The sequence below is a fragment of the Strix aluco genome, chromosome 5 (assembly GCF_031877795.1).
Source record: "Strix aluco isolate bStrAlu1 chromosome 5, bStrAlu1.hap1, whole genome shotgun sequence".
Classification (NCBI taxonomy): domain Eukaryota; kingdom Metazoa; phylum Chordata; class Aves; order Strigiformes; family Strigidae; genus Strix; species Strix aluco.
This window is the reverse complement of record NC_133935.1, coordinates 13,483,846-13,503,829: the sequence shown is the minus strand read 5'-3', so window position 1 is coordinate 13,503,829 and position 19,984 is coordinate 13,483,846. Positions and strand designations below refer to the sequence as shown.

The window sequence follows — 19,984 nt, the reverse complement described above, 5'->3', positions numbered from 1 at the left end:
TACTGAGGAGAGGGTTGTCTGTATGCCTCTCTTCCAGATCTTTTTCATTAAAGCTAAAAAAGATGTTTGGGGCATGAAATGCCTGTAATTTTAATTTTTTAGAAAAGAAATCAAAACATTTACTGCAGAATTTTCAAGGTCAGCGCCACTTTTTTGTTGTTTTTTATCTTGCAGACATGTTTGTAGTTGAGAAGAAACAGTAACATAAATTAAGTCCATCTTTCCCCTGTGGTTTTGCAACATATTTTTAACAAACCAACAAACAAGCAACAGCAATAGGAAAACATTCCCAAGTCCCAGAGCAGACTCACTGTTGCACTCTCTCAGCAGAGAAAGATTACAGTTGATAGGAATTCAGCTGAAATTTTTCTCTGAATTAGTACAGCCCTGTAAGAAGCCACAAGTCACCCTGGACAAGTACAAAAGCAAGACTTTTCTTTGTGTTTTAGTCCTTCTTGTAAGTGACAGCATCCACTGAAAGCCAGGTGAAGCAAACCAGATGAACAGAAACAGAACTGCAAAAGCACCAAGGCACAAGGAGGACACAAGTTTCACATTCAGAAAGCTCATGCCTCAAAATTAGCGCCAAAGCTCATTTCTGCCATGCCCGTTTCTTCAGGGAGTCATGCCTGACCGGGGCCTTCCAGCTGCTGGCAGTGCAAGCCGGCTGGGCACCCCAAGGGCAGGGCTGTGGCACAGTGCCCTCGCACATCTGGAGCCTTCCAGCAGCTGCCAGCTCCCGCCCTCCGCAGCTCGCTGGAGAGCTGTTGTCATCAATTTGGTAACTGTGGGCAAGAGCCTCCCAGGAAGTCTCGGCCTCAGGTCCTTCAGGGGTGCTAGGAGGGAAGGGGGCAGGCAGACATGCAGGCAATGGTCTGGGGAGGCAAGGGGGAGAAACACTCTCCAATGAGAGGAAGGGCGGGTGGCCCACAGCCAGCTGAAGGGGACATCCCCAGGGAGCCCTCAGGCCCCACAGCATTTCACCAGGGAGCACGGGAGGCATCAGAGCTGTATGTAGGCAGGTCAGTTTGGTTTTTAATTCTTTTTTAAAAAAAACCCCACAACTCTATGCCTGTTCTCTGAAAAATACAGCTTACCAGCCTGCCCCAAGCACCACACCAGTCCCAGCCCTGAATCATGCGCACAGCTGTGTGGGGGGAGCGGCGGAGAGGAGGAGGGGAAGGGAGCTGCAGCACTGAGGAGCTCGAGCAAGACACACCATCACTGCTGATGACTAGGCCAGTTACACCCGTGATGAGAAAGACAGATGTTTTACAGAAAGTCAGCCACTGCCTCATATTAGGAGGTATGAAAGCAGATGGTTTAGATGTCATATTTTCCTTGTTCTTCATCCTTTGCCAGACAGGACAGATCCAAGAAAGCCAGGTATGTGGCTGCAAGAAATAATGACCTTAGTCTTGGTTCCTCCTGAAGATCTCATGCTGTCCGTAATATCACAAGCCTTCCCCAAAGGCAACAGTCACATCATCACTTTTGCTGCAAGAAAAGCTGGAGGAGCAGATCAGCTCTTTACTGTTCTTAAGTTTTGGTTCTATACATACTCACACAAATCTCTTCTGTGGGTACCAGAAGCTCCATAAACGAGAATACACATTTTCAGATAACCCACACAAAATGAAAACACTGCAAGCAGATTACTGAAGCTGACAGAAAAACCTATAGGAGACTGGGGAAAAAAGCAGCCTTGGAATAAGCTTCCCCTTGTGCACAGAATTTGCTGCAGGACTGCAAGGGTAAAAGAACAGACACCCAACTTGGTATTCAGGGCTTGGCTTAGGGTTTTTTTGTTGGCTATTTTTCAGGTTTTAGGTCTACAAAACCTCCTCCGAGCTAGTCACACGAGCTACTACGCAGGGCGGTCTCTTCGCACACCTACCATTTCAGGGTTAGCCACAAAAAGGAAATAACACAGGTAGTAGCTAATCCTTATAGGTATGAAGTTGCATAAAGACAAACAGCCTCGAAACAAATGCTGTAGGCTCTTACACGGTCATATCATATGACAGTAAGTAGGTAAGGCACCCAGAATTTTATCAGGAAAATCCTGAACAAAATTATGGGGCATAAACAAACCACATGTCCAACACACCGCTCTGAACATCATGTGTGCTGCACAGAAGCATTTGTTCAGGATGGCTGGAACCCAGTTCAGCTTTCCTTCTCCCTGTTGCCGTAAATCCAAATCAGAACTGAAAAAAAAACCCCAAAAGCATTGCTTCTGTGAAACTGTGGTCATCAGAAACAAGTTTCCTAAGAAAAATCAGCAAAATCAAGTGGCCTCAATCACTCAGCAGTTTAATGTGGACATGAAAAACTCAGGGATCAGACTAGTGCCTAGAAATGCCATATCTAAACCTGAGCAAGGCAGTGCCTTGGGTCCAGGACTACTGTGGAAGGAACCAGAGCAAAGCTCCAACTGGAAGGGGGCTCAGGTGGTCTCTAGCCCAGACTCCTGCCCAAGCAGGGTCAGTGCTAAGCTCAGACCAAATTACTCAGGGCTTTAACCACTCAAGTCTTAAAAACTTCCAAGGAAGGAGATGGTGCAGTCCCTCTGGGCAGCCTGTTCCCATGCTCAGCTATCCTCACAGTGAAGCCGTTTTTCCTTACCAGTTGTGGTGGTTTGACCTTGGCTAAATGCCAGGTACCCACCAAGTCGCTCTATCACTTCCCCCTCTTCTCCTTTTTTTCTCAACTGGGCAAAGAGGGGAAAGAAAATAAGATAGGAAAAAAAAAACCCCAACCCTTGTGGGTAAAACAAAAGCAGTTTTAATATAAGCAAAGCGAAGCAAAGGTCCACGCACGGAAGCAAAAAAAGAAAACAGATTTATTCTCTACTTCCCAGGCGATGTCAGGCCTTCTCAGGAAGCAGGGCTCCAACACGTGTAGTGGTTGCCTCGGAGGACCAAGGGTGACCCCACCCCCCTCCTCCTTTCTCCCCGCTTTACACTGAGCAGACATCATATAGTATGGAATATCCCTTTGGTCAGTTCGGGTCAGCTGTCCTGGCTGTGTCCCCTCCCAAGATCTTGCCCAGCCAGTCCCACTGTGGGGGGGAAAATGTCGGAAAGAGCCTTGGTGCTGTGTAAGCACTACTCAGCAGTAGCCACAACACCAGTGTGCTATCAACACCCTGCCAGCTCCCAGCATAAAACACAGCACCATGAGGGCTGCTACAGGGAAAAACCAATTCCGGCTCAGCCAGACCCAGTACACCAGTTTGAACCTCTCTCACTTGAATTGATGGCCATTTTCTCTCATCCTCCTGTCATGCGGTGATGTAAAGAGCCTGGCTCTTTCTCCACTCATTTCTACAGACCTTCGCATCACGGCATCCAAACTGTGGAGAAGGAAAATTAGACAGGATACTTCAAATCTCAGCAATTTAAAGATGTTTTCCTTGCTTTGCAAGCCACCACATGCTTAAAAGCATTTTGCCACAGCTGAAGACTCTGCTTACATCCAAGATCAGGGGCAGCACTCAACATCTTCGGTGCAGGACAAGGGCAAGTGACTTTCCACCTCTCTACTGGAGATTAACCCATCTCACGCAAGGGAGCACACACCTTACCTCTGCAGGCAACCTCAACCCCAGCAAGAGCTGGGAGATGAGTGCTCCAGGGTGTCACCAAACAGCCAGGGCTTGTCCTGGCAGAGCTGCAGGAGAGGAGCGAGTTCGGCATGTACAACTCCAGGTGAGCCACTAAAGTGTATCAGCAATATTGCTCTTTGCCCCTCTACTACAGGGGAGAAGCCTCCACCAACACCAACTCACTTCCGTCCTGCATCTCTGCTCAGGACACGTGAGATTTTGCAAGGAAGAAGGTCTGAAGCTCCCTAAGGTGCCTGCCCAAAACTCCCTAAGAGGTTATGAGAGAGCCCGGTCTCTATTTCTCACCACATATGACTAACAGATTGCGTGAAAGGACACAGCCAGCCCCAGCGTGGCTTCAGGGGAATGTTTTTCCTTGGCAGAGGAAAGAGATGAAGTGGGTGTCGCATTTTTCCATTAGATTTTTGCTTGTCACCACAGCAGAGCCAGATCACATACAGAAGATTGAAAGCTGGTTAGCAGCAGATGGAAAAAAAAAAAAAAAAAGTGAGTAGATTCCAAGACACAGAGAGGTCACTGACACTATTAAGCTACACATTTGGATGGACAGCAGCTATGGGGACAGCTCCAGTAATTCAGGTCTATCCCATTTAACCAGCCTTTCCTTATTTTCTCACATTGGCTTCTCTGCTTCCAAACTCGCCTTCATGAGAGGGAGCACTCCTTGTTTGATAGAACATTTATATCATTACTGCACACATTTACCACTGATATAACTCAACTCAGTGACTCTCCTTTCTGCGGTCGCAAGCTACATTTGACAACTCACAGACAGAGAATGACAGTCCTTGATACAAAGAGCTTAGCACCTCAGACTGGAGACAAAGGACACAATGCCCATCTCTGCTATGCCTTATTAAACCTCACCATTTTTGATCTGTCTTCTTTACCGCCTATTACTCGCTTAAGTGAGGTGAAAGGGTAACATATTTGCCAGTAAAAATGTGGCCTAAGCCAAGCTTATTTTTCACACACTGTTTCTGTCACTTTTATAGAAGACAAACAATTTAGCATCCAAGACAGCCTGCACTTTTTACCAACACTCAGCATCATGGAGGGGTGGCAGTACCATTGACTGGATCCAGCACCAGTGCTTCTTTGAAGCTCAGGTCTGTCCATTTCTCTGCTACATATCCACACTCTTCACAAACAACCCTTTTTCCTATTGATCCTTGATCAACTGCCTCCTCCTCCCCTTTCGTTCCAGTGACCGCCAAATAATAGTCCACTGGGATCAAATAAATACATGCATGCTCACATCAGGACTACACCCAAGCACAACCGGTAAAGCTACCCAGACTATTCCCACTAGACATTCCTTTAGCCCAAAATGCAGTTCCACCACTCTTCCCAGCCAAATATTCCTATCTGTCCTCTCACGTCAGCACCAGTACCCGGGCTGCTGCAGGGTAAACTGTGTCAGGGAACTGATACCCCTGAAAGATAATTTCTTGCAAGGAAGTGATTTTACAACTCAGTGAGCTCCCAAGCAGCTGCCACAACAGCCTGCGGTTACATCCAGGTGCAGAACCGCACTGTCAGGTCTTGTCACCCAGAAAAAAAACACAGCCAAAGGGCATCCAGATTGCACCGATTTCTCATCTCCATGATTCAGAGAGATGGACAGGGAACAACAACAGAAATGTGTCCTCCCTGAAAAAACAGATGCAGAGCTCTCCTGTGAGAGAGCCCCTCGAGGACCACTCAGAACCCATCTCCCTTGGAAAAGGAAAGCTGCTCTAGGGAATCAGAGGAGTTAAAGAGAGGACCTCGTAAACTCAAGGTAAGCAGCCAATACAGCCTGTGAAAAATGCCACTGAGATAGGTTAATCACCCTGACTGGTTATCAATAACTGCTAAAGTCTCACCCACAAAATGATCCTTCTCCAAAAGGGAGAGAAGCAGCCCAAGACAGAGGAAATAGATGACGGATGTTTAAATCAAGTATTACAAAGTGAACAGAAAACAGCTTTTGGAGATGCAGGGAGGAAGGAGTACAGACAGCACTGAGGACAGCAGGGCCTGATAACCAATATTTGGATACGGCACAAAAAAGTAGCATCCATCTGCAAGCGCAATGCCAGCAAGATAACTTGGCTGGTCAGAGACAGAGAGTTACTTTCCAAGGATCATCTCTTCACTTTCAAAGCAACAACCAAGCATCTCAGAGGTTGCTCAGAGGCACCAGGAGAAAACGAGCCCACAGTGACACAGACCACACAGCTCTTCGGAAGGATTAGTAGCTATCAAGACATTGCACAAGCAGGGCCATGGGAGCCGCCTTGCTGACAAGGTGCTAGCTCCTTGCTCCTGCCATAACAAAGCTGAGCACATTCACTCTAGCTTAGCTCTGCAAAAAAGCCTATTAATGGAAGCTTACAAGCCCCCCAAGACCAGGGGCACCATCTTGTGTCACCACAGCACAGTACTGCTGCACACAGTGGCTCCTAAGGCACCAAAGCAATTTTTTTCTGCAGCAGTTACTTCCCTCCCACATCTGTCCAACAGCTTGGACATAAAGTGGCTTTGCCAGGTGGTGGTATAGGTGACAGCCACACAGCAAGAAGTACAGGTGAGACAGTCTGAGCTGGCAGTACATTGGTCGAAGGCCTCTTTATTTTATTTGTCACAGCTGGCACGAAGATGGTCTGATCTTACAGTGTACAAGCAAAAGCATGAGGGCAGACTTGCAGAGGAGGAGAAATAAGGTGCAAGTGGACTGCTGCAGCTGAAGTCAGTGCATCAGAAAGCAAGAGGGACACGAAAAGATCAAATCAGATTGCACATCCCCATCTGGGATCTGCAGCTAGTCAATCAGCCTCCTCCACAGACACAGATGAGCCTAAAAAGTGAGACTGCTTTTAATAAAAAAACTGGTCGTGTCCCCGTCGCCCCCCCCCCCGGATAGCAGAAACTTTATTAACCTCCAGCTATGAAAGACCCCAAAGAAGGGTCTCTTCACAGTGCAAACAGAGACCTGCAAAGAGCACAGGTTTCCCCCATCCCTGTAGATAAGTTCAACAACTCCAGACACAGGAAAACCCTGTCTGGTAACACCATGAATGGAATTCCTTTACCCCAGCTATCACACAGGACCTGCTCCACGCTTAATGACTGGCTTTCCAAAGTAAGGAAACATTTGCAGAGGACACTGCAGATCAGTCACGTCCATCAGGGAAAAAGCCAGTGGTTTTGTACATTAAATGCTGGCTTATTCTTATCTACCATGCTTCAAAGTCAGTCCCAGGACAGACTAATATTTTTTCCAGTTCCCGTCCTCACTGCAGATCAAGCACTTCACTATACAGTTACAGCCAGTCCAAATGAAACCAGCCAGCAACTCAATACCCTTATTTTTCTAATGTTAACTGTCAGAAAATGGGAGGGTAAAGTTTCAAAGTATCCCACTTCTGTTTATCTCAGCTTTTAGAGGAACTGTAGATCATTTAGACCCATTATGAGTACCTGACATGTCCTTTGGCAAACAAGAATAGTTTTCTTATTTAAATTTGGGAAGAAAACAAGGGGGGGGAGGGGGGGTAATAGCTTTCAGCACAAGGCACTGAATAAAACTAGTTCTGCTGTTCAGCAGTTGTGACCCTGATTTTATTTTTTTTAATATGGAAAAATCATTCTCAAAATTTAACACAACTGCTTTGTACGAAGTCTGTATACAACTATTTAAAAATCTTACTTTCACACGTCCCCTCTTTACTGGAGGATTTTGGCAAAATCCTTTAAGGTACTGACTTTACAAATATTTCACCTGAAGTCAGCTGTCTGCTCCTCTGTATGCAGGTGTATAGAGAAGAAAGAATGAGAGATTTCAGCTTTCTTGTTAATGGGCAACAGGCCAAACCCCACTTTCAAATAAATGAAGTACCTTGCCCCCCACCAAAAAAAAAAAATATTAGATCGAACTACATTGACATCAGCTTTTTGAGAGCTACATGCAGCCACCACAAAATAAGGTACAGCCAGCTCCAAATCCATATGTGCTGTGGTAACCTCAACTTTTAATTAAATACACATGGATTGCAAAAATCAAGCACTGCCGTCCATTTAAATTAACTATTGCTGCTGCCGTACTGCAAAAACTAGAGGCAATCCCTGGCAGCTCATTCAGAGGCAGCATTTCTGCAGAAGTCATCAGAACATGAAGTAACAGTGACCATCATTTTTGTGGCAGAGGAAATGAGTCACAGCAAGCTCCCGGTGAGGTTCAGAGGCTTGTAATGGGCAATTTTCATCTGAGGAAAGAAGGCCGGCACAAAGTTTCCCCAGCTCATCTTAGATGACAATCGCAACCCCAACACTAACCTTCAGGGGCGGATCGCTTCGGTTTTGCTCTCGCAGGGAGATAGCAATTTGCTAGCCGAGGCCTGGGACGCCTCCTCCACTCATACCAACCTACACTGCACCCATATTCCAAAGCTGAGCTTCCCACAGCATCACTAGTGACACAGCAACCGGCTTGCTGAGCTCAAACACTGCTCAGACAATGGCATCAGCAATGGGGTATTTGAGGCATTTCAATTTTTTTATGTGAACTTCAAGTTCAATAGTCAGGCTCTTTAAAGAATAAGCGATTTGGGCTACTTAGCATTTGAAGTATCTTCCAGTTAACCGCTCATCATCAAGACACTCAGGACATGACGTCTGGGAATTTAAACCTGAACATTTAAGCCAGCCGCTGCCTCCACATACCTGTAGGGCAGGTGCAGTTCTACATCTGCCATGCCAAGATCACAGTCATACTTACATTCAGCTGCATTTTGCTACCATCTGGAAGCAGCAGCCAGCAGCTAATGTGTTAAAATAACCATGAAAATGGGTGATAAAAGACAGCCTCCTCAGTATTAAATAAGGACAACTTTTTAAATGTCAAAGGCTCAATAAGAACCATCTGCCTTTCATCTCCCATCCAGCAACGGGACAGGTAGTTGGCACTTCACAGCATGTTTGTCAACAGACTTATCCATCTGCATCAGATCTGGCATTTGTCACTGAAGATGCCATCCCAGATGGGCCACGTACAACCGCAGATCAACTCCAACGGAGACCCATGACTGCAAGCAGAGCTCTCCCACTTCAAGCCTGCCTGCGTGTTACAGGAAGGAACAGCAGTGGAACAAAGGTGAAGAGTTTGCAACCTGGCCATGCTTCTGCTGCCTTCGGGCAGTGGCAGCCTTTATGCTTCCTTTCTGCTCAACTGCCAGGAAAAGAAAAAGCATATAATAATAATAATAATAATACCTTGCACAATGCCAGTGTATGGTATTACTGACACACAATCATAAAAAGCTACAGGGCACATGAAGATTATATATGCAGACACGTCACACATGCCATGAACACACCTCTGGGAAACCTTTCAGCCTTTTCTTAGATGAGAAACTAAGCCAGTCTGGAAAAATAACCACTATAAAGCTATCTGGTGATTACTATAAACTGTGAAGACTTTAATGAGCCACCTCAAGGACTGCTGCCTGCCAACACCAGAGCTGAGCTCCTCGAGGTCCCACTTTCTCCCAGAACAGCCGATGGTATCACTGACAGTGCCAGTGGAGTGAGGGAACCGTTCCTCACGCTGCTTCAGGCGCTGGTGAAATCATCAGCTGTTAAAGAGAAATGCAAATCCCCGGAGAGGCTGGATTTCAGCCCTGGTAATTAAGGCAGGCTGGAACAGTTTAAAATAGAGGTCAAGTTTTTAAGTGTATGCATACTTTCACACTTGTCTACTAGCTTCAAATCAACCAGACCCACAAACAGCCTTTGTAGTCATAAAAAGGTTAAATTTTAACTTAAAATACACAAATGGCAGCTGGCACAGAATTCTCACCCTTGCCTGTCTGTGCACACAGGTCCGACTGCCAAAGGACCCTGATCCTTCTTCCTGCTTGTGAGCTCTCCCCTCAGTCATCGTCATCTTCTCCCTCCTCCCCCTCGCCAGTCAAGCTCACGCTCCTACGCTGTGTGACTATCCCAGGCACCTTTCCTAAGCCCATCCAGAAGTTTCCTTGAACGCAGACTTGCACATTCAGCTGTGGGACACCTCTGGAGCGCGCCAAGACCAGAAGATGCCATAGCGCATGTGCTCCTCAGCCGGGAGGATGACAGCACAAGTGGTGGGCACTCACACGGACAGAGCGCAGGAGGGTCTCCTCATCACCACCATCCTTTCAGAAACACCCTGCAATAAGTTTACAAACACAGCAGAACCAGCTGGGTCAAACCAGTCCTCCCAGATGGAAAGCATAAGCCAGGAGAAGAACAGATGTTTCATTCAGAGGGTCTGTTTGTTTGTTTTGTTTTTGAAAATGATTCTATGAAGTTTTGGCCAGAGGTAAATGGAGAACTTGTGTTTCATGATACCAAGCACAGTGTCTTCCTTCACACAGCAGGATGCACTTTGCAAAAGAAAAAGTTCAACAGGCAGAAATGTCCTTTTTTCCCCCTAGAGAATGTTAGTTTCAGAAAACCTCTATTTTTTCCCCCTCTAAAAATCCTAATACCTTACTCCACCTACTTTATGCACAGCATTGCTTTTATCTTTTTTTACTGAGAGCTTCTCTCCGAAGAATTCCAAAAACAACGAAAAAGATGAATTGATTTCATACTTTTTATCTGACTTCAATGGTAGACTGTTACTCCCAATAAAGGGGGTCACAACCCAAATTTTTGCAGCTGCCTCTTGCAAAACACACATCATCACAGCATTTGAAGCTTAAAATCACCAATAAAACTTGAAAACAGCAGAGGGAAAATCACCACATTTCCATCCACCAGACAGCCAGGATGTTTTGTTTGTCAAGCTACACTTAAAACCAAGTCCCAGGCTGCTTGAAATAAGACAGAAAATACACATATCCATGTCACTGCAGCCACAAGTTCTAGCTCAAGCACTGGATCTCCTTCAGGGGACTAATTTAAAAAAAAAAAAAGAGAACACTAAGTAAGAAAACAAAAGTTAAGAGTGACAACTCCATTCTCATCACAAGGATCCAAACAAAGCAGGAGGAAATATCCCAGCACAACTGTAAAAATCTGAGCGGGAGCACTCTCCGAAGAGTCTCTCATTTCATTCACAATGTTCCTCTTATTAAAGAAAAAGGCTGTGTCTCGTTAAAGAAAAAACACAAGGAAACAGCTGTTTGAAGGACATTGTTGAGTGTTCCTGCTGGCTCTTTAAAAAAACCAACCCACCATAACATATGATTGCTTTTCCCCGGATCTACCAGAAGATACACATTGCGCAAGAAAGCCCATGAATTTTCAAAGACAAAGAAGCCAAACAATGTTTAAAGACAGTCACGCGTGCAGCAGGCTTGCTTCCTGCTGAAACGAGGTTTGGAGCTTGTGACGGATACGATCCCGGATCAGCAAGGCCACCATGTACCACACACAAGAAGTAACATTTTCCTTGTTTGCCTTTCAAGGCTAACACCATGATCTCCACACAGCGCCAGCACGCTGCCTCACCACACACCGCGCCGTGGGATCACCACTGCTCCCACGAGAAGAGGCTGGTCCCTCTCTGTGGGGTGACTGTCTTTGCACCTCACTCTCTTAAGTGCAAGAATGAAACGCAGCACACGGGCCAGCACCTGCCAAGCACCTTTCCTCAGGCACTCTGCCGCACGCTAGTCACCACCACCGTGTTACACAGGGTCTCCATTCGAGCACGTGCTCAACAACTGCACCAAGCTCGCCTGCCCTGTGCTCTGCACAAACAGTGAACTTGAGGAGCCTTCCGTGCACGCTGTGCTGAAGTGGTCCTGCTCACTTCCACTTCGGATTTGCACCTACACAGCTTTATAAAGTTGTATCTTGGTGCTTGCAAAAAGCCTCCAGATTAACAGAGAAACAATAGAGCAGAGAGATAACAAGATGCATTTCCTTGGGATTGTCCTAACTATTCATTCTGCACAAGTAAAAATATGGGGAGTCCAGTCAAAAAAAAAAAAAAAGTAGTCATTAAAACTTCCCGTGCTGGTCCTCAAAGCAACTCAAGAAAGATTTCATCAACGTTTTTAAAAGACCTCTCGTAGCATGTCTACAGCACAGTCAACTTTTCCGACACTGGCCCGATGGCCAACGACCAGGCTCTGAGCGCAGGGCCCGCCAGCCCCTCGGTTCACGACATCCCTCCCCGGCTGCCGGCACAAACCGGGGCCTTCTGTCCCTTCCTCGCCGCGCTGGAGGGCACCGGGGAGCGGGACGGTGCCGGGAGAGTCTCGCTTTGGAGGAGGAGACGCGGCCGGCGACCCTTAATGGGGCGGCCGGGAGAAGCTGTCAGCGCTGACGGGAAAGAGGGACCCCGGGGCGGGAGGGGGCTGCCCACGGCGGGGAAGCGGCGCGGCCAGGGCCGGGCTCCCGGCCAGCGCGGGGGGGGAACGGGGGGCTGCGGGCGGAGCGCCGGGTGCGAGACCCCGACTCCCAGGAGCCGCCAACGGCTGCGCCCGGCCGCAGAGGGGAGGAAGTTGTGACACCCCGGCGCAGACGGGGCGAGCCGCGGCCCCAACGCCTGGCGGGGGGGCACCTCGCTCCCCCCGGGAGGCCGGGCCCGGAGCGGCAGCGGGCCCGGGGAGAGGCCGAGGCCGAGCCCCGCTTGGCCGAAGGGCTACGGCCGCAGCGCCTTTACCCGCCCGGCACCCAGCCCATCCCAAGGGGCGACCGAGGGCGCCCGGCACGACCGCTGCCACGGCCCCCCGAAACGCGGCCGCCCGCGGGGGGCGTCTCAGCCATCCCACCCCCGCCCTCCCGGCGGCTCCGGCCGGACAGCGCCGCCAGGAGCCGCCCCCGCAGCTCCTCACCGTGTGGCACAGCAGGGTGTCGGGGTCGGCGGGCTCGCACAGCTCGCTCAGCTTGCGGTCCCAGTGCAGCAGCGGTAGCTGCTCCCCGCCGCTCTCGCACACCTCCATGGCGGCCGCAAGCAACGGGGCACCCCCGCCGGCCGATGATCCACCGCCCCCCCCGCTCCGCGCTCTCCCCCTGCCCACTCGCGACTGCCGGCTCACGCCGCGCCGCCCGCTCCCATGGGCCGCGGAGCCGCTCGCTCGCTCCCCGCCCCGCTGTCGGGCCCGGCGCCGCGCTGAGGCCGCGTCCCCGCCGCCACCGCCGCCGGGAGTGAGCGGGCACCGGGGCGGGCGGGTCACCCCCGCCAGCTGCGCGCCGCGCCCCCACCGCCCCGCGGCCGCGCCACGCCCCCGGCAGGCCCCGCCCCCGCCGCCGCGGCCGCCAATGGGGGGCGAGGAGCGCGGCCGGCCGTCGGGCCGCGCCCCAATCGGCGCTCGGTCCCCGGACGGCTCCAGCTGTGGAATGTGGGCGGGGGCGCCCCTCGGCGCGTCACGGCGGGAGGGGGGAGACACCCCCCGCGCCCCGCGCGGCCAATGGAGCGCCGGGGGCGCCGGGAGCGACAGGCGCGCCAGCCAACGCGGCAGCGACAAGACTGCAGCCGCCGTGCGCCGCCCCGCCCCCGCCGCGTCGGGTCTGTGAGGGCCGGGGCCGGGGCTCGGAGCGGCGCCTGCCGGCCCGGGCAGCTGCCGGAGCGCTCGGCGGCGCCTCCCCGCGGTGTCCGCGGCGCCTTCTCCCGCGTTGTGGCTGCGCCCCCCCCCCGCCACGGCCGCCGCACCGGGCTGAGACAGACCAAGGGGGTCCCTACTCGCGGGAACGAGCGGAGGCGCCGGTGGGAGGCGGCCGAGGCCGGCCTTGCTCAGCCACATGGGGAGCCTGCAGGGGGCACCGGCCGGGGCAGCCCCCCGCCACCCCCTCAGCCCGGGTTCGAATAAACTGCAAGGGGGTGGCGGTTGTAAGTCACCGGCCACCTGGGTCTTTTGGTTTAGTTAAGGAGGAGGCATGAAAATCAGCTCATGATTTGATAAGACAGCACAGCTCACCTGTTGAGAAAAACATGTCAGAACGCACCTCGTAAAAAACCAGAAGTCCTACGACAAACTGCACTTTAAAACTGTGCAGTCATGACATCCGCAGCATCGAGTACTCGGTTGCCTGATACCATTCCCAGCGTGCTAATCAACCAGCAGTAAAAATAATCCCAGTCAATGGGAAATTCTGATATTTTAAGACTCGCTTTCATGCCAAACCGGGACAACACTGACATTTCATCGTTCTTTAAAAATGAAAGATGCCAGATCTTTATGATTCAAGAAACTGGGCATTCTTCAGCGCTTCCTTTCAGCTCCTGGAACTCAATCAAGGCATTTCACTGTGGGTCAGTTCAACGCTAACTGGCATTTTCACACTGCATTGTGCATGAATCATAACTGGATTTCCTGATACGTTCTCTCTCTTCTAGACCTTCCACTTAGACTTCATCTCTTGCGGCACAGCACCTTCATTCACTCAGAGCAAACACTTGTGCAATCATAAGCGATAGGGTCCTCGCTAAGGAGAGCCTAGACTAGCCCTCTGAGGACAGCAAAGTCATAAAGACTTCCTGGCACCCATGAGGCACAACAGCAACAAAAAGAGGAAGAATAATGGGGACTTTGTTGGGGTTGTCCCTTTAAGATTTATTAATCTTTTTTTGTTTGACCAATAAAAAAAATAATGTAAAAAAGTGTAACAAAAGCTACATTGTTTGGTGAAGAGTATGAAGAGGAAATCCCTAACTGGCCCAAAGATCTTCCTGCAAAGATGAGTTATTTTAAGTCATTGTGAAACCCGTCAGTCCAGTATATGCCCTCAGCAGCACAGAAAACATCTAAAGCCAAATTACTAGCGCCTGAATTGCTACCTACCACTTTGGCAAGCCCAACCGGAGGTACAAACTTCTTGTGTCCTGGCAGTGCCAGGCACTGTTGTCAAAGCAATTCCATTGTGCCAGTCCAGAGATGCAGATTGTGAAACTTGTAAAGGTCAGTTCCTTACCCAGAAACCTCCGTGTTTTCATTGGATGTGTTCTTACTTTCACAGCTTTTCTGGCCTTGTGATAATCCATTTAACAAAAGGCTCTCCATCACTCTGTTGGCTGACATTAGATCCTTCTAAAATTACTGCTGTGACTAGAAAATTTCTTTGGGCTGGGGCACTAAATTGATGCGTTGCCCATGTGAAAGGGAGAGCCATGTTTGCCTTGTAAGCCAACAAAATAAAAGCCACCTTAAAAGAAGAAAGTGCTGACTGGGTGACTGCAACTTCATTTGCTGAACATACTGAGGATGAGGTTCTCCTAAGGACTGGTATTTGACCAACAGTACTAGGCTGAACTTTCTCATCCTAACACGTTTCTCAGGAAGAAATACTTATTTAGGAAACAAGTTGCACAGTGCGTAGTTCTGAACTTCCCCTTGGGTAAAGTGCTCATGGGAAATTAGGCACTGTGGGTAAACAGTGCGCTGCTTTTCCCAATGGTTTCCACTCTTCCTGCATCACGTAGAATTGTGTCCCTCTCCCCTCTGCGCTTCCCCAAGGGTTCTCTTGAAACGTTGGTACTGAGGCACAGCTGCCGCTGTGTACACAGTACTGCTGAGGGCTCATAAGTATCTTGGAAGGTTTCTTTGGCTACTGAAATATTCTGATACACAGAGACTATCCACTTCTGGGGCTACTATCCAATACGTGATATTGGTATACTAATACTGATACCAAAACATGATATAGGTAAACTGGTGACTAGACATTGGTAACTGGGCATCCTGCCCACCTCCTGCCATATTATTAAAATTAGTGTTCGAGGCTACGTCTAAAAAGCTTCAGCATTCCTAAAACAATTCCCTGAGACTCTGTAAGGAAGTATGACTAATTGACCCTGTATGGTGGCAACTAACAGCATACAGACCACACTGAAGTTTTTGTGCCGAAGCACCAGTTCTTCTTGGGAAAAGAAATCTGTATTAGCAAGTTTCTGCTAAAAATTGGCAGCATATACAGGGCACCAAGAAGGATGAGACAAAAGTGGAGAAAAATAATCCTTTCCAGAGAATATTAATTATTCAGTGTCCTGATACAACACATGGAATAGCAGTCTAATGTGTCATGCATTGCTGCTCACAAACTGACACTACATCAGAAATCGGGCACTGTGGAATGTGCCACAAAACCAGCAAGGACATTATACAGACACAATTATCCTCCTAACTTTATCCCATATTGCTTGGAGATTTTAAATTGTTGATTTCAATAGTTACTAGCATGCTGAAAATCAAGGCTCTTTTTCTGTTTCATAACTTTCCTCTTAGAGCAGCTTTAGTATATTTTTAAATTCCAACTCATCTAATTCCAAGAGCATTTTTTTTTTCTCCCTTTGTGTAAGACCATTTCCTCACCACAAACTTCTGAAAAGGGTTTGAACTCACTCTACAATACAGGGGGACAGTGCAAAAATTGACCAACAATCTACAAGAAGATAAAAAGGTTTCTCTGCAGAGAAAGGGCTGAGAGGAGAGCTCAGCTTTCTTTCACTGAGCATTCTGTCGCCTTTCTGCAAGGAGGAGAAAGCCCACACAGAAAAAACATACAGAAAACCCACACAGAAAACCCAACCAGTTAAGAAAGAGGAGGCTGTTAAGGCAGAGCTCCAAACATCACTTACTTTAAATATCAAAGAAAAAAGCTAGCAAGAATACAAGCCTAATAAGTCACAGAAAGCCTGGCAAAGGAAAGGTGCTCTCTTTTCCTTGAAGATCCGGGTTACAGAAGCTGCGACTCCTGCGACCGCATCATTACTCAGTTCTCGATCAGGTCAGTTGCACAAACGCTCATTAAATATTTACAGGTGACATTTTTCTGACTTGTGACAACTAGGATCAAGATAACCATCCGTTTTCTACAGTCATTCTGTTCAAATAAGTTTGAAATGTCAACCAGCAAGAAAAAAACAAATAGCAACAAAGCCTGCAGGATAACAATTGCTAGGGTTTTGACCAGCTACAAATGAAAAATCTTACCCCTTGAAAGGCATAGAAAATGGCCATAAAAGAAGGTTTCTTCAACAAACTTAGCACCTCTTAAAGAGTACAGGGCACAAACTGCAGGACTAAGAATGCAAAGAATAACCAAGTGATCAATTTCTAATCACAATAGTTGCTGGACGTTGTTCTGAAATGGCAAAGTATGGTAAAGAGCTGATTTTTTATCTGGCACATAAAGCAACAAGTAGAAGAAATCTCACACACACTAACACATGTTTCCCACAAGACGATGTCTCTCTAGAAACCCCATGGAAGCTCATTTCTTTGTGTGTCATGTGCAAACACATTATTTGCACTACCCAGTACCCGGTAACGCACTAACAGAGCAAATTTCTTGTGTAAATGAGATCTAAATCATGCTGCTGTGTGGAGAAGCTCACCATCACCAAGTTAAAACAGCCACCAAGGCTTAGTTTGTACATACAGACACGCTCAACTATTTGGCAAAGAGGCTTCCACCACAGAAATTTCAGCGTTAAAAATAGAAGGTGTGCTTGAGAATAGTGATGTCTTCTTCCCACAATCCTGGCATTATTTTCCTTTTCTGACATGAACGCTTGTGAAAGAAGTGGGATCACTAGTACTGGAGACAGCCTACTACTAAACCCACATAATTGACAGATTCTGACAGAAACGCAAGTCCCCTTTACCAGAATATTCCTACTTCTTGTACCCAGGGACTTCCCAAAGCACTAATCCAGCTTTCTTGCCTTTGCAGTTCATGGCCTCTCTGCGTGGGCTTTTACCAGGCCCCCAGAGGCACTGCTGGTCTTCACAGCAGAGCTGGGACAGGGCTCAAACACCTACCCCCTTCATGCCAGGCACCGTGCCCTCACCAGGATGAAAGTCTTCTGGCTAGGTTAGAACCCAAGGTACCTACCTGCTGATAAAACGCTCTAGTAATTCTGTACCAGTCCAAGCCCTCAGTCATTCTTAATTCATCCTGTTACTCTGTCCACAGAAATTATGAGTCATGAAACAGAAGCAAGAGAAGATGCTTCGGCCACAGAAATCAAGTCGCACTTCACAAACAGCCCTCCCGTTACTCTCTGCGTTCTGTGGGGTTGGGGGAATTGTGTCTTTGTTCCCCAATACAGGACACACTTCAATTAGATTTGAAAATATTCTTTGCTGTGTGACACAGACACAATGCCCACGGTGTCCTCCTCAAACCAGGGCACTACGGCCACAGAAACAAGCACAGGAGAAGGTTTCCTACACCTTACACCAGACAGACAGAAATAACTGAGTGGCATTGAGCTGCCTTGCAGATCAGAATAGCTCTGTCTCAGGGCTGTTAAATCCTCCAAATACTTGGTTAAAATGCTCTGTCATTTTAAAAAGAAATCGTCTCTATTTTTTCTCTTCTAATCTATCTCCATAAATACATAAAATAAATTCCTTGTTAAGGTCAAACACTTCTAATGTCCCAGTTAATGCAAGCAGTAAGGGTTTGCTTAATCCAGTTTACACAAGAGGTTAACATGGACAAGCAAAAGCTGAAAGCCATTTACCAAGGGACAGTGTGGAAAAGTATTCATTGCCTAGTTATAAACAAGGTATCACTGTATTTAACGCAGTAGATACCACATCCATTCTTTAACATTTCCTCACAAAACAAGTACCGAGCCATATAAAAACCCCAACTCAGATGCTGTAGGAATGGTGCTTTCACACCTGATCTTCTCAGAACCAAAATCACTTAGTTATAGATTAACTTTGCCACATAGCAGCAAAGCAGAGATAAGATGTAAACACACAACATACCTTTGCCACTGGTTATTTTTGCTGTGACTGTATTTATTGCTAATGTAGAATGATTTGTGAAAATCTACCCTAATGCAAAATTGTGATGAACACTCAAGATACTTCACCGCTTTTCAGTGTCTTCTCAAAGCAGGTATACGTTGTCTTTGTAGCAAGTCAATCTTTAAAAGTGTACTAGCAACTTTAAATAGAACAACCGGAAAAGCAAGAAAAGTTGAAGTTCTTGAGCAAATGTTTTTCTCTTGGCACCTAATCCTATCCCTTATGCTAGCTCAGCTCTGTCCCCATCCTGAGCCAGGGGCAGAGATTAGCATGAGCCATGCAGCAGTCGTTGAGAGTAGTTCTGATGGTTCTGGTCACTCCATGCACAGCAAAGGAAATCATTGCTGTTGCTTCTACTCCGAGAGCAGAGTAGAAGGCCAGTTCCCATGCTCCAAAGCAGACACTGCCATAAGCTGTGCTGAGCTCCACCACCACAGCAGTGTAAAAAAGGAGGTAACCACTGAACGAACAGAGGTTTAGCACATTCACTCGAGACCTCCTAGATGTGAAGAAAAGCTCAAGGCAAACGCCAGCTTTCAGCTACCAGGAAAAATTTGTGTGGACCAAACACAAACTGTATTTGGATCACTACTATATAAGTGCATCATCCCAACTTCTCCCAGCAGTACAACAGCTCAGGCTGAACAAGTAGTTAAGGGAATTAAAGTCAAAATTTCCTATTTAAAAAGACAGCACAATCTTCTGTGGATAACAACCCCTTTAAGGAGCTCTTTTCCAGTACATCTAACACCTCAATATGCCAGTGACAGGGGCTAGGATACTAGTTAGAGCATTAACCCAACCAGAAATAAATGCTGAACTGAAAGAATTGAAGTTTTTGGTAGTACTGACAATGCTCACAGACAGAAACATAAACAAGATCATGATTCTGTAGAGGGAAAAGCTTCAAAAACTATAAATAACCCTGGTGTGTACTGGGCTGAGAGAGGAGATACAAAATCCCACCAGCTCTGAAGGCAGGAAATTGTCACCTCTAATGGTTTTCTTTCCCTGTTCACATCACGCTGTGTTACAGTGGGAATTTCACCACTTCTCCATGTAATAGAATGAAACACCTTTTAGTTGTGCAATTTTTTTCTAACAGTACCAGTAATTCTGTCCTTCTGACAATAAAAGTCAAAGACGAAATAAACGCCACTCCCACATTAACTGAGAATCCTGGACCAGGAATGTTTGTCACACACTATTGCAGGCCTCTCGAAAGGAACAGCCAAGGCAGTCATTCCTCCAGCTCCTCCTGATGGCAAAGGATAGGCATAGCACCCCAACAAGGTACTGCGATGAGAACGTTGATGTCATCGCAGTCTTCATGCGGCAAGTGCCAACACAGGGTTTGGTGAAAGACAACACCTGACTTGATCAAATGCTACGATCAGTGAAGGGCAGACGCAAATGCACAGGCAGCCTTCTCCAGGCCTGTGACAGAGAAACTTCAAGCTGAGCACCAGTTGAGGTCAGTCAATGGCTCTGCTTTAAACTTACTGTCAGATTGCCTTAGTTAAGGAAAAATGGCGAATGACACTCAGAACAGAGGAGGGATGTTAACAGCGAGAGGTGACTAGGCTGTCAGGCCCCACAAAACAGAAGA

General features: G+C 47.8%; 1 protein-coding gene across 2 annotated transcripts in view; it reads right to left on the bottom strand.

Moving 5' to 3' along the window:
* The window catches only part of CREB3L2 (cAMP responsive element binding protein 3 like 2), an 83,675-nt gene extending 71,022 nt beyond the window's left edge, over positions 1–12,653 (bottom strand). For both annotated transcript variants that reach the window (XM_074826015.1, XM_074826016.1), the window contains exon 1: positions 12,448–12,653. In XM_074826015.1, coding sequence (XP_074682116.1) covers positions 12,448–12,555 — 108 coding nt within the window. In that variant the 5' untranslated portion in view covers positions 12,556–12,653. The remainder of the gene's footprint in view (positions 1–12,447) is intronic.
* Between the last annotated feature and the right edge of the window lie 7,331 nt (positions 12,654–19,984).